Source organism: Saccopteryx leptura, chromosome 3, assembly GCF_036850995.1.
Source record: "Saccopteryx leptura isolate mSacLep1 chromosome 3, mSacLep1_pri_phased_curated, whole genome shotgun sequence".
Classification (NCBI taxonomy): Eukaryota; Metazoa; Chordata; class Mammalia; order Chiroptera; family Emballonuridae; genus Saccopteryx; species Saccopteryx leptura.
In genome coordinates this window covers 123050106-123065211 of record NC_089505.1, presented here as the reverse complement: position 1 = coordinate 123065211, position 15106 = coordinate 123050106, and the positions used below count along the sequence as shown (strand labels likewise).

Sequence of the window (15106 nt, the reverse complement as noted above, 5' to 3'; positions counted from 1 at the left end):
GTGGTGAGGAGGCTGGCATGTGATGAATGGAAACAAACACCCAGCCCCGTGCTTGGCACCCAGCAGGCACGCAGCAGATGTCCCCTCCTGCCTCGTGGGAATCTGAGAAGATGAAGCAGGTAATCTGCTTTGCACATGATAAGGCACTGCGCCAGTAAAGACGGGGTTTGTTCCCCCCACACACTGATATTCTTCCAGAGCTGTGATTGGACACTCCTCAGACGAGGAGACAGTTTCAGGAGAGAAAGCGATTGCCCGGAGCCACGCCGCTTGGAAGACGGACAGCTGGGGTGTCTCAGCTCCTCGCTCCACTCCCCTTAGCTTACTCCTTGGCCTTCTCACTTTCAGCCTCCTTCCCGCCCAGCACGTCCTTGCAGTAACCTCTCCCAGGTCCCTCCTGGTTTTACCCACCCCTTCACTTGCAGCCATCTGTCAGTTGCTAAACTTGGCAGCAGACCTCTTCCCCCAGCTGATCGATGCAACTATTTTGTCCTTGTTCGTAAAAAAAAAAAAAAAAAAAAAAAAAAAGGCAGTAGCCTTACCATCAATACTTTTATCTCTGGGAGTTCAGCCCCCATGCCCACCTCCTCTGTGAGCCGTAGACAGAGGGCAGGGCCACCATCCCATCTTACAGGCGAGGCCGGAGACATGGAATAGAGTAGACTCGGATGCTCTCTCTGTGGACCCTGCTTTTCCAAAAAGGGGTCTGGATGGTGCTGAGTGGATAGTGTCAGTGTGTCCTGCAGGCTTTCAAACAATGTTTACTCCTTGGCAGAGCCTTTTAATGCCTCCCCTCTCCCTTCTCAAGATAAACTCCAAACTCCTTGGAGTGACATTCACAACCCTTCATGATCTGGCTCTTGCCAGATTCTCTGACCTCAGCCTTATTATATCCCAGCCCCAGACAACTTAATCCCCGAATGGACAATCCTTTCTCCACCACTGGGCCTTTGCACCTGCTGTTCCTCTGCCCGTCTCTCCTTGCCACCTGGCAAACACCTCCCATCTCCCAAGGTTCATTTTGGATGCCCTCTGTGGGTGCCTGGCCCACTCCCTGCAGCCCCCTACTTTGTGGCTGTATTGCAGGTTACCTGATAGTCATCTTTATTATCCTGATTTATTATATATTTGAGTTATATTTATTTCTTCCCCTTCAAACCATGAGGTATTTGAGGCCGAGGGCAGGGTCTTCGAGTGTCATTTCCACCATCTGTAAAATGAGACTGTTTTGTTTATCTCCTGGGGCTGTTGTGAGGAACACAGGCTGTATTGGCTCTGGAATACTAACTCTGAGTTCAGAATAGGAGCCTCCCAGTCTCATAGCCAGAGAGAGCAGGAAGAGCCTTTGAATCTGGGTCTCCCAAACCTGTATATGCAGCAGTGAGAAGGGCGAGAAGGCCAAGCTTGTGCTTAGGAAACACAGCACTCTGGGTACCCCACCACAATCAATGTGCATTTTACAAAGTAGGATGTGGAGGTTCAGAGACGTAAAGTGGCTTCCCCCAGCCACACAGCTAGTTCATGGCAGACGTAGCATAGGACCCCTCTCCCTGGTCCTGCCTTCACCTTTCCCTGTCTCTTACTGTCCCTTGAGACACACAGTTCCTCCTTCCTTGAGGCAGTTTAAGTCAGGATCAGTCAGCTTTGCAAAGAGAGATTGAGGCAGTCTTTCCCAAGGGCCTCTCAGTCCCTTGGGGACAGCCTGGACCACAGCCCCCCTGCCCACTTGATTGTGGGGAGGACAGGAGGGCCCAAGGCCTGGAAGGATGATGTCTGAGACTCCTTCGGTTCTGTTAACTTCTTCCCCATTAACTGGCTCTGTGACCTTGAGCAGGGAACAGACATGTGGGGCCTGGTCGCCCCATCTGGCTGGGACCAGGGTTCTCACAGCAGAGCTGCTGCCACACCTGCTGCTGGGAGCAGACTGAAGTCTGTGATCGCAGCTCCGGAAGCGAGTTCCTCAAGGCCGTGCCTGGTGGTGGGGTGGCTGATTCTCAGCCAGCCCTCTGCTGCCCAAACACTTCTCCTGGCCTCTGTGAGGCCATACTGCCCCTGCTCGTCAGCTACAGCAAGGAGCTGGGCGTCGCCCAGAGGCACACTGGGTGCGGCATGTCCTCAGGAGCGTGGCTGCCTGGAGCTGGGGCCCAGCCTCCTAACTTAGCACACATGACCTTGGGATCATCCTGTAACCTCTCCCTGCCTTAGTTCCTTTATCTCAAAGTGCAAATGACAATAGGAATCCTGCCTCACGGGGTTGTGGTGAAGATGAAATGGGTTAGTTTCATGCAACATTTCAGACGGTATCTGGGGTCCAGTAAGCACGAGGTACATTATTGGTTGGGGAGGAGGTAGCTCTAACTGAACACTTTGCAGGTCCCAGGTACGTACAGTTCCTCAGATCCTTGCTGTGAGCCCAACCCAAGTGAGCGGCTCCGACACTGGCGGCCTCCCCCACCTCCTGAGAGAGCTGCTAGCTGAGCCCTCCTCGTTAACGTGCCAAGAGGACCGTACTGCACCTCAGAGGTTCGGCCAGGACTAGATCTCATGTCTTCTTCCCGGTCCAGTGACTGCTCTATTGAAGCCTCCTCCATAATTCAGGCCCTTCATAGCTGAGTAAATTAAACCTGTATTTATGGAATAATACTGTGGGCAAGGCACATCCCCTGCAGGGCAGCCTGGGGCAGTGGGCATGGTGGAGGTCTTAGAATTGGGCAGGCCTGACTTAGAGTCCTGCTGCTCCCACCTCCTGGCTGGGCCCTCCAGCGAGGCCTCCTCTCTGAGCCTCTGATTCTCCACCTGCTAAAGGGGGCAGCAGCACGGTCCTCACGGAGCTGCTGGGAGGGTTCGCTGAGATCACACAGGCCCGTGCTGGGGAAGGGCCAGGCACAGGGAAGTGCCGTCCACGCCCACGCTCTCCTCTCACTCTTCCTCGCTCGACCTACCTACCAGGTCACTGGGCAGCTCTCAGTCCTGCCTTCAGAAACACTGAAGGAGTCACAAAATGTCACCTGGTAGACTGGGGACTAGACCCAGGCCTCCTGTCCCCCAGCTGGGCCCTGCTGCCACGTGCTAAGATAACTGTGGGGATTGGGCCAGCCTTTCCTCAGAGAGGTCACCCCTCAGGTTATCCTGGGGGGGTCAGAGGAGGAAGAAGGAGACCCCCCCCCCCAAACACACACATAAACATACCATGCACTTACAACCTCCAGGACCACCAGGACAGCACAACCCAAAATTTCCCGCAGGAAGTGGTGAGCTTTGCCCCTTCCTCCCTCTCCCCCCACGGCTCTCCTCCCACCTCTGTCCCTCACCTACTCTCCCTTTTCTCTCTCTGTCCCAAACAGCCTCACATAAACACAAGACTAGGTCCACTAAGGGGTTCTCATGGGGCCTTTCACGGCCCTAAGCCTCTATCTTCCTATCTGTGAAGTGGACAACATTGGGGGGGAGAGAGGGGGAGGACTTAGACTCTGTGAACTTTGGGCTCTTTAGGCCAGACTCACTGTGATTTCGAAATTTGGGGCCTTTGGGCTCGGTTGCAGGCAGACAGAAGCCTGGTGCTGGGGCGGTGGGGGCCTTGAGCGGCTGATGGTGTGTGACTCCCCGCTTTGGGCCTAGAAGAGCCCCCAGCTGTCTTCCTCCAAGCCTGGGCTCTTCCCACTGCAGTACCCCGCCTGTTAGCTGAGAACAGCAACAATAAAACTTACACAGAGCTCTCTAGGGAGAAAATCATGCAGGCATATGTGCAAATCATTCTGCAAATCACATGCAAATAGACTTCTGGCTCTTCCATCTTGCCTTCGTGAAAAGAGCACCAGTTTGAAATCTGTAGCTCTGGATCTGAATCCTGCCAAGGTCCCTGTGAAACACTCAGCAAGTGACGTCAGCCCTCTGACTTTGTTTCCCCATCTGTAAAATGGAGCCAATAAGGTACAGGTTACTCGAGCATCCATCACTGGTCCATCTTCCTTTATTCATGTCACTCATATCTATTGAAAACTTCCCCTGTGGCTAGCACTGCGTTAGGCACTGACAACATAGTGGCAAAGAGGGGGACCTGTCCCCACCCCCCCGGGATACACAGCCTGGAGGGAAGACAGACTAGAAGAGCGGACTCAAGCCTCAGTCCCCACAGCGTAGGAAAGGTAACCTTATTTTCCTGTAACTCAGTGGTTCTCAACCTGTGGGTCACAACCCCGGTGTCGCGACCCACAGGTTGAGAACTGCTGCTGTAACTGAACTCAGTTTCCATGTGGAGGCCCCGTTCTGACAGGGGCCGGAAGCTTAATCCCTCATTTTAGGGTCCCCTTTCCCATAAATGGCATGCTTTCAGCAAAGAGTTCAGATCCTCTTGGGGATGGTAGACAAATACTCTTGTCATGGCTGTCACCACCTATCCCCATTGCTTCCCCGCCCCTGCTGCAGCCTCTTGACTCTCTGGGCCCTGGGCACTGCAGAGCCCCGCAGGTCACCACCATGCCGGACCCTGGTTCCTGACTGCGGCCCCTTTGTGTCTGCTGGCTCTCTGCCATGTTTGCCCCCTCATCTCTACCCCTTCCGTCCTGCCCTCCATAATCATTACTTAATCCAAACCGCATCCTGGCTGCAGCCAGGGGGAGCTCTCCAAGCGCATATCCAACCCTCTGCTCCGTAGTAGTTTCCATGTTCTTCGGCCAGACCAGCAAGTCCCCGGGTCCCTCTGACACTTCTCTCTCAGCACCTTCCCATCTGCACACCTTCAGCCAAACCAGTAACAGTAATGATGGAAACACAGGTATGCACTTCCTGTGTGCTGGACACATCGCTTATGCTAACTCTCTGAGAGCCCCACAGTAACCTGCAAGAAAATGATTATTAATTTTTCCTTCTGAACTGAGGAGCTGTGATGTTAAGGCCACACAGGTAATCAAACCCATCGTCCAGTTCAGAGTCTGTGCCTTTAAACACAGAGCTGTGGTCCAGGAACTGAAGCTCTCTGTTAGCAAATGGCCCATCTTCTTTCTTGCTGCCCAGCCTTTGTGTTGGAATTCCCCAGCCTGGGACCCCTTGTCCTGGTGCCCCTTTCATCTGGTTCACTGCACTCATCTTGTGTGTTCACTCTGCCCCTTCTCAAGCCCCAGCTCGGTTCTGATGGCTCCCTGGGCTGTTCCCACCAGAGCCTTTGCCCGTGGGTGCAGTGGGAGTCACTTCCCTACCATGCACCCTCTGAGGCAGGAACCTCTTCTTTGTCTTGGGATGTCAAGATTATGACATGGACCTTGCTGTGTTTGTGAAATGAATGATTGATCAGTTCAGCTAACCCTATACTTTATCAAGGTCAAATAAATTCCTGGGGCCGGTCTACCAATGGGCATTTATTAGGCACCTGCTGTGTGCCCTGCCCTGAACCAAATACGCTGGGAGAAATGACAACCATGTTTAGTTGTGGTTGGCCTGGCGTGGTCTGGCGTGGCCAGGCCAAAGTCACCACAGGACAGTGCTCTCTGCCGCCCAGCCATACCTCCAAGTCCGCTACCCCTTTTCCTCATCTTCCTGACGTCCTGCTCTCTCCCACCTTTGGCAAACTTGTTTACCAAGGGACAGAGACTGATCTTAAGGGGTTGATAGTGTCTCCCAGCAGGAGGGAGATCATTCCCCTCACTTGACAGATGAGGATCCTTTTGCTTTGGGAGAAATAAAATAGATGGAATCATAGACTGTCAGTGTGGGATGCATCCGGGAGAATGACTGAGTCCTTTCCCCTGATTTTAAGGACAAAAGTAGGCCCGGAGGCTTTCTAATGGTCACCCGAGCAAAACAAGAACCCAGGTTCTCTGACTGCTGGTTTGTTGGTTCTTTGTCCCCAAGTCCACTAGTAGTCAGTAAACTTCACAGACCAGGATTCCTAGTTCCAAAATCCATTCTGTTTTTCACTACCCTCCATGACTTTCAGCCTTTGGTCTAAGTGAGTTTTTATTATGCACATTACAATTTTCAGGTGCTGTTCCAGGAAGTTAGAATACAGGAGTTCTAACCAGCCGCACAGCAGCCTTCCAGATTAGGTATTAGTATCCATCCATCCACCCGAGGAAACTGGTCAGAGGAAGCCAGTAACTTCTCTAGCTAATGACCAGTTGGAATCCGACGACAGGTCCCAAACCCACGCTCTTTCTGCTTCCTCGCCCACGCAGCACTTTGGGCCCATGGCCAGGGATGGTGCTTCCTCCCCACTCTCACTTTTTCCAGCATTTCTCTTCATGTTCCTCTCCACTTACTTCCCTCCCCACCAAAACCATTTCCTGACCAACGGGGATGGCGCCTGCTGAACTGCATCTGACCTCCAGCCCCTTGATGAGTCTGAAACCTCTCCTTTCCATCCCCATCCTCACTCTGGGAGCAGGAGCTCTGGGGGGCTGCAGCCTCTGGTCTGGCTTTGTTTTCTCTCATCCTTTTATTAGCTGCCTAATTGGCAGCCCAATTAATCTGTTCATCTGTGAAGGAGGATGGATCACAGTGAGCGACTCCACTTCCAGAGCCATTCTCCGAGGCAGCGTGGCCAGGCCCTGAGCACAGGCCGGCTCCTTGATGAAGGGCCGCCCTGGGAGCCGGGGTCAATTAGTGGACAGATTAGGCAATTATTAGCCCCTAACAAGGGCGCCTGGCATCATTACCCTGCCTGTTTACTGGCAAACTGCAGCTTTAATATGAAGACCAACAAATAAATTAGGGCATCTGGTCGACTTGCCGCATCAGCCGAGAAGTCAATGATGCCCAACTGGCTTCCGGCTGCCCATGGGTTCCCAGCCTCGGCCTAACGGAGAGCCTGAGAGGTCCCTCCCTGGTCACAGCCACTCGGGAACGTGCTCTGGAGCACTCGGTCATTCCAGGAGCCGCGTGCCGGCCACTGGGCGTGGGCATTGCGCTTAGTTACCTTGCTGCCTCCCTCTTTGTCTGTCTGTCAAAGCCGATTTCTCTTTCAGGGTCCAGCTCAAAGCTCCTTTCTCCTGGATGACCTTCCTGCTGTCTCCAGCAGGAAAGGAGTCCCCCCTTCTGCACTTTGGGGGGGTTCTGTACTCTCCTACCATCTTCCAGTATCACAGCCATTTCGTCGGATGCCAGGGTGCCATGCTGCCGCCCCCCCTCCCCTCCCACTTTTCTTAGGTCTTCAATGAATACATAGAAACATGGAGAAGGGGAGGGAAAGGGCAAGGGCTCAGAGTAGCTTGGTCTGCTTCACCCTCCCTTCTGTAGATACGTGCAGACAGACCATCACCAGAAGGACGCCTGGGGGGAGCGGCAGGGTAGATGGGAACTTCGGGAAGATGTCTCCAGCGGCAGTGCTGGGGCCACAGGGAGAGATGTTTGCTGTCACCCAGGTCATCGTGATGGTGCTGCAGAGTAGAAGAGAGGCAGAGGGATGGGACAGGGACAGCTTCGCTAGATTCAGAGAAGGGATTTGGGGATGGCCTGGCTGGGATGAGAGTCCTGGAGAATGCAACTTTTCTAAATTTATCGACCTGGAAGCAAGGCGGCATCGGTGCCAGTGAGAAGCAGGAGGGACTGTGGGGACAGAGGGCCCTCAGAGTGGGGAGAGGGCCAGTGAGAAGCAGGAGGGGATGTGGGGACAGAGGGCCCTCGGAGTGGGGAGAGGGCCAGTGAGAAGCAGGAGGGACTGTGGGGACAGAGGGCCCTCAGAGTGGGGAGAGGGCCAGTGAGAAGCAGGAGGGGATGTGGGGACAGAGGGCCCTCGGAGTGGAGAGAGGGCCAGTGAGAAGCAGGGAGGAGATGGGGACAGAGGGCCCTCAGAGTGGGGAGAGGGCCAGTGAGAAGCAGGGAGGAGATGGGGACAGAGGGCCCTCAGAGTGGGGAGAGGGCCAGTGAGAAGCAGGAGGGGATGTGGGGACAGAGGGCCCTCAGAGTGGGGAGAGGGCCAGTGAGAAGCAGGAGGGGATGTGGGGACAGAGGGCCCTCAGAGTGGGGAGAGGGCCAGTGAGAAGCAGGAGGGGATGTGGGGACAGAGGGCCCTCGGAGTGGGGAGAGGGCCAGTGAGAAGCAGGAGGGACTGTGGGGACAGAGGGCCCTCAGAGTGGGGAGAGGGCCAGTGAGAAGCAGGAGGGGATGTGGGGACAGAGGGCCCTCGGAGTGGGGAGAGGGCCAGTGAGAAGCAGGAGGGACTGTGGGGACAGAGGGCCCTCAGAGTGGGGAGAGGGCCAGTGAGAAGCAGGAGGGGATGTGGGGACAGAGGGCCCTCAGAGTGGGGAGAGGGCCAGTGAGAAGCAGGAGGGGATGTGGGGACAGAGGGCCCTCGGAGTGGGGAGAGGGCCAGTGAGAAGCAGGAGGGGATGTGGGGACAGAGGGCCCTCAGAGTGGGGAGAGGGCCAGTGAGAAGCAGGAGGGACTGTGGGGACAGAGGGCCCTCAGAGTGGGGAGAGGGCCAGTGAGAAGCAGGAGGGACTGTGGGGACAGAGGGCCCTCAGAGTGGGGAGAGGGCCAGTGAGAAGCAGGGAGGAGATGGGGACAGAGGGCCCTCGGAGTGGGGAGAGGGCCAGTGAGAAGCAGGAGGGGATGTGGGGACAGAGGGCCCTCGGAGTGGGGAGAGGGCCAGTGAGAAGCAGGAGGGACTGTGGGGACAGAGGGCCCTCAGAGTGGGGAGAGGGCCAGTGAGAAGCAGGAGGGACTGTGGGGACAGAGGGCCCTCAGAGTGGGGAGAGGGGCATTTGGGGAGCACTGAAGAAACCTCTCTCCTCATGTGACTCTAGCCAAATCCCTTCTCCTCTCTGTTCATCTCCTTCAGCAACATGAGAATTTAGACCCCTGAGTTCCCTGACTCCCTAGTCATCAGTTCGATGTCAGTATTTAGCTACCTTAATTCATTGTTTAAGGTGAACACCTCTGTCAAAACCTTGTGGGCACAGCTCCAGTGCTTTTTTTCTTAGAAGCACCCCCTGTGCTCTCCACAGGAAATGCTCTCTCTATCCTGCCCATGGGCTTCAATATTACGCCTTGAACTATCTCTTGGAAACAGAGGCATGTTTATAAAATCCACTGGGCAGCACCTAACCTCTAGCCATACATCCACAGTGGCTAACAACACAGACCCCAAATCACCTACTGAGCTCTCACTGTTTTCCAAGCTGTTATGTGCTCCCTCCCTCTCGGAACACTTTGGGGTTAACCCGACGCTTCTCTTTCCCTAGGGATCATTGACTTCCTCATAAGCCAGCACCCAATTGCCCGTATCCTGCGGGAACACCTGGTCTTCAAGATTGCCCCGATGCTCAACCCTGATGGAGTCTACCTGGGCAATTACAGGTGAGAGGCGGAGAGACTGCTTGGAGTGAGTATTCATAGGATGGCGGAATGGAAGCAAGAAGACCAAGGGCATGTGTTTTTGAGGAAGGATATCCAGACCCCCCCGTGAGTTCATTAGAGGAAGTTTCACCCTGGCGCTTGAGAATGTGGCTAATGAGCCTTGGCTGTTTCAAGCACAGCCACCTGAGATCACTAGCCAGGGCTTTATTGGGCAGCTTGCTGGACCAGGAATCAGGAAACCTAATATCTGTTTTGGCACCTACTTCCTATGAAATCTTGGGGAATTCACTTCTCTTCTGATGCTCAGTTTCTCTTGCATAATGGAGACAATAATTACCTACCTGGCAGGGCAGTTGTGAGCATCAAAAGAAATGGAGGGGATAAATGTGCTCTGCATACTATTGTATGGGGTTATAATGATTACTGCTTCGTTTTTGTGTTTCTTCCTGGAGATCATTAATGATGGAGTGGCATCCCGGCTCACCTGGATAGCATCTTTTTGTTTTGGGCACACCAGCTAGCCCCACACTCACTCATGCACTTGTGTCTTGATTTCTCTTTTTCTGGGTAGCACCAACATTTACAGCCTCAGTTCCGCTGCTCAGGGGGTCATCTGCTGAAAGAACGTGGGACCCTCTCCGATTGTGTTATTACCCTTATTTCATAGTTGAGGCAACCTACTCGCCCAAAGTCACACACCCAGTAAGTCACTGACTCTACCTTCACTGCCCAAATTAAACAGCTCTGTTGCTGATTTGTCCAACAACAAGTCTCAAGAAATTACTCAAACTCCTGAGCTTTGCAGGCAAGGCTCTGTATGACCTGGTGTCTATCCATCCACCATGCTGCCTCACCTCCCACCCCCTACTCTTAGAATTGTTGCTGTAGCCACACTAAGTAAAGCTGAGCTCCCTAGACATGTCCCGTTGGTCACTGATATCTGATCCTCTGGCCAGAACCTCCTCATCCCTCTTCATCTCACTAACCCCTCTTCACAACTCTGTTGTGCCCTTTCTTCTGGAAACATTCCCCACCCCACCCCCACCCCCAAACAGAATTGCTTGCTGCCTTCTCTGAGCTCCCACCAGCTTGGTTCCTTAGCGTGGACCACGCTTACCCTCCAGCCACCCGGGAGCAGAGACTGAGGCTTACTGGTCCCTGTGCGTACACCAGTGCCTAGCAGCGAACATCAGCACAGAGTAGGTGCTCAAATGAACATGGGTGGCCAAAAGCAATGACTTTGCCGATGAAGAAACCGAGACCCAGAGATGAGGTGGGACTTGCCCAAAGTCAGTGGCAGAGCTCAGATTGTCTTACACCAGCCAGGTTCATTTTAAACAGAGTTGGTTTACTACTTTCCAAGAGCATGGCAGTCGGGTCCAGAGGGGCTTTCTAACCCCCCTGGGTTCGTGTTGGAGAAAGCCCATGGGATGCATGATGCCTTAATTAAAGACAGTTTTGCTTCCTCTCTTAATTGGCTCAAGTGATGGTTCATTAGCACCGGCAGGTTTTATGGCTTGCTGCAGGCCTGAGAGCAATACCTGTCTACCTTCCCTGGACAGAATGTGCTGTTAGTGATAATGGTGGTGGAATGACTGTCTGATTTATGGTAACATTTCTGTTTAATTATAAGAGCGGCAGTGGTCAGAGAGAGGTCAATCCTGTCCACTTCACATACATATTTATGCCATCAACTGCTGTCCAGGGATGATGAGTTGGAGAGAGGTCTGTGACCTTGGCCAAAATGCCTCCCCTCCCCGGGTTTCAGGTGGCCAGTGGGGTGGTGATGGGGAACCAGATGCTTTAACATGTCTTCAAGCTCCAGAGTCTGTGATTTCTGATTTCAGGATGAACGAGCTCCAGCCCTCAGCAATGGTTCTCTACTGAGGTTTAAAACCCCTGACACTCGCCTGGTGAGATGAGGTGATTCTCACTGAGAGTCGGAGAAAGTCTTTAACCACAAGCATTAATCCTGTTGCTAAAACAGCAACAAAAGAGCCTATCAATCATGAAAATTCACTGCTACAGGTTTACAGAATGTGAAAATAATAATAAGACTCAGAATTGAGAGCTCAAGGTGCCTTACAGGTCCCCTCGGCCAGCGCCTCCCTGAGCCCCGACTGTTACAGCAGTGCGTCCCGCATTTCAGGGGGACTTCCCGCAGCATTATGGGGGTGGAGGGATCAGAGTTCGAGTAAGTTTGGGAAACACAGAGCTCAGAGAAGTTAAACATGTTCTTTTACAATAAGATTTTTCAGTTTTGAAAATGCTAATAAATAGGAATCTCAAAAAGGAAATGAACATAGTATTTAGTCTTTTCCAAAGGTAAGTGTCAGGGAACCTGTTTCCTGTAGCGCTCTCTCCCCTCACCCCCCCCCCCACATGACCCCTCCGCACCCCCAGTGCTATTAGGCTTTATAAAGCACAGCGTGGCAAGTGCAGCACCCAGCGTCTGTCTGGTCCCCCAGCGCCATGTTGAGCACTCCCTCCTTTATCTCATTCAATCCTTACAACCACTCTGCAACGGGGACTTTGTTTCTGTGCTTGCAAATGATAAACATCTTCTCAAATTAGCTTGAGTCTAGGAGAAAAGGCAGGAAGGAAGGGAGGGTAGGAGGGAGAGAGGGAGGGGGCACATTTGTCAGAGTTCTCGGACAGTACACAGAATCAGAATGGATCACAGTGCTGTAAACAGGTTGGCTTGCAAACAGCCTTGTCGGCCTGACCAGGCGGTGGCACAGTGGATAGAGTGTCGGTCTGGAATGTAGAGGACCCAGGTTCGAAACCCCGAGATTGCCAGTTTGAGTACGGGCTTATCTGGCTTGAGCAAGGGGTCACTCGCTCTGCTGTAGCCCCCGCCCACCCCTCGTTCAAGGCACATATGAGAAAGCAATCAATGAACAACTAAGGTGCCGCAACGAAGAATTGATGCTTCTCATCTCTCTCCCTTCCTGTCTGTCCCTCTTTCTGTCTCTCTCTGCCTCCATAACAAAAAAATAAAGCTAAAAACCTCTCCTATGTTCCCTGATGACTTTCACTTGCTCAAAATCCCCTCAGGATGTTGTTGGAAGTCTCACAAGCCTCAGGGGAGTGAAATACTCTACGTTAGGTTGTATGGCCTGGGAGGAGCAGGTCTGTCCACGCTCCTCGCTGCTGCCTGGCACATGCCCCTGCAGCCTGCGTCAGCCAGGCCGGATGCTGTGTGTAGAACAGGAGACAGGCCTGCCCTCAATGCACCTCTTCTTCTTGCCTCCTTTTCCTCAGCCCTGCACTTCTCCACTTCCCCTTCTCCTTCTTTGTCTTCTTCTACATTAAAGAAACTTGTAATCCAATCTAGGAAAGATGGTCAGGAGATTTGATCATGCAAAGCTGACATTTGAAAATACAAGCATCCACACTGTGATATTTATAGTAAACTAGACAAGGGACACTCTAGCATTCAACTGCAAGAGGTGGCAGCTATGCCATGGTAGATAATCCTCTTTATGTTAAAGAGCAGCAGCATTTACTAATTAGACTGCTGAATATGCTACCAGATCGTGGCTTACAGGAGAAGTATGGAGGGTCTATAGTAAAGTTTATAGCAACTCCAGTACGCTCTCCAGTAGCCATCTGTGATAGATGACGGAACGGTAGTTAACAGTGATACTACAGCGTACAATAGAGACACGGGGCACCTGTACACTCTGCGTCTCTTACTGCACTCCAATTACGCTGCTCTGTTTTATAGTTTGGTTCTGAGGTTTAATGCCAATTCACAGAAAGGCCTTCCCTGAGCCTCCAGGATGAAGTAGGTCTCCCATTATGCTCTTAGAGCATTCTGCACTGTCCATTCATAGCCCCTGGCCCAGTTAGTAATCCTGTATTTATTTATGTGACTATTTGCACAATGGCTCTCTCCACCTGTCGACTATAAACTCCATGAGGTCAGGACTTTGTCTGTATCCCCAAAGCCTGGCACAGAACGGACCTGGGGTATCTATTGTCTGAATGGATCAATAAACTCAACAGCAGTGTTTGGAATCTGTGCTGCGGCACTGAGCTACAACGCCTGATGCAGAGCAGGGATCGCCCACAATAGCCGGAATCACAGACACAGAAAGCAGCATGGTGGTGGCCATGGGCTGGAGGGAAGTGGGACTTCCTGCTTAGTGAGTACAGAGTTTCAGTTTTATAAGATGAAAGGGTTTTGAAGACAGACAGTGGTGATGGTAGCGCAACAACATGAATGTACGTAATTGTACTGAACTGTACACTTGAAAAAGATTAAAGCGGTAAATGTGATGTTGTGTGTATCCCCCCCCCCCCCCCCAGGAATGGTATGAATACTGAGGCAATATGAACATCTTCGTAGAGTTCTGGCGGGATGTGTGGCCTTGAGTTCTCGACAGACTGTAACTTCAGGTATTAGAAAGCCAAGAAGCTTCCTAGTTGGAAGGCCATTGGGTCAGGAGGCCATGGGCTGAGTCAGTCTATACTCGGTAGGAAATTCTCAGCGCCTATTAGTTGGTGTGGCTGCCCGCACGCATTGCAGCATTTGCACTGTGTCTCTGCTGCCTCCTCCCCATCACTCCCTTTGCAGAGAAGGGAGCCTCCACTCCTACCCGTACCCCACTGTGTTTCTTCTGAGCGTGTGTGAGGCACAGGTTGCCTTGCGTTTGAAAAACAGACTCGCCATCTCCATGTGACAATATGATACTCTGTGTTGGGTTTGCATTTCTTAATTAGGTGCTTGTCATTGTGTATTCCACTGAGCCACGTATAAGTAAACAGTCATAGACCTTTGAATAAATTTATTGGTTTTATTTATGTTTCTGGGCATAAAAATCTATAATTACCAGGTACAGCCTCAGTATAACTGGTATTTAATGACAATTACTTTTTGTTACCATAGAAATGAGTCCAAAGTAGTTACCCATAATTTCTCATTTCCCAAACCTCACACATGCTGGATTGCAATATTACCATAGTAATTGCCTATTAGTCATCATAAAATACGTAGTTACCCAAAAGATAGCGAGATGCTGTGAAATTTCTCATCTTCAGAAACCCTCCATGCTTCTTGGGAGTGTGGAGGTGGGGGAGAGGAACAGAGCTCCATGGGCGGTGCAGAAATGATTCAGTTTTATAGCACGGCTCTGCGGTGAAGACGGAAGCTGCTCCCGTCTGCGGACCCACACCTCATTATGTTTCTTGGCCCTGGCACTCCTCACGTTGCAAAGAATGCTCGAGTGCAGTAAATCCAATTTAACTAAGGTTTATTGAGGGCCTGCTGAGTGTCTGGCCCTGTGTCGGGACTTAGGGAAGCAGATGGAAATCAGAGGCAGCCCTTCTCCGTAAGAAGCCCTGTGTTTGTATTAGGGTGTGTGTGTGTGTGTAATGCTATAAAGGCCTAGATTGTATAAGTGTTTATAAACTGTACATTATATGTATCATTACATGTAACCCTCACGGCAGCCCTATGACAGAGGTAGTATTATGGCCCATTTTATCTGTTTATTTATTTAATGTTTATTTTATTGACTTAGAGAGAGAGAAAGAGACAGGAACATCAATCTGTTCCTGTATGTGCCCTGGTTGAGGATCAAACCAGCCACCTCTGTGCTTTGGGATGATGCTCTAGCCAACTAAGCTATCTGGCCAGGGCTCTAGTCCCATTTTAAGTAGAGAAGGAAATGGAGGCACAGAGGCACCCAGGAGCTTGCCCCAGGTCCCTCAGCAGGAAGAGTCAAGGCAGGTTGATGAACCCAGGCAGGCCAATCATAGTCTCCTAGGGATTTAACCCCCGGTCACGCAGCTCATGGAGATAATGAGT

The 15106-nt window shown here is 52.1% G+C and overlaps 1 protein-coding gene across 1 annotated transcript in view; it reads left to right on the top strand.

Annotated features, from left to right (window-relative positions):
- The window catches only part of AGBL4 (AGBL carboxypeptidase 4), a 1215313-nt gene that overhangs the window by 1091268 nt on the left and 108939 nt on the right, over nucleotides 1-15106 (top strand). The window contains exon 8 of the mRNA XM_066376234.1: nucleotides 9177-9291. Within this exon, the coding sequence (XP_066232331.1) occupies nucleotides 9177-9291 (115 nt within the window). The remainder of the gene's footprint in view (nucleotides 1-9176; nucleotides 9292-15106) is intronic.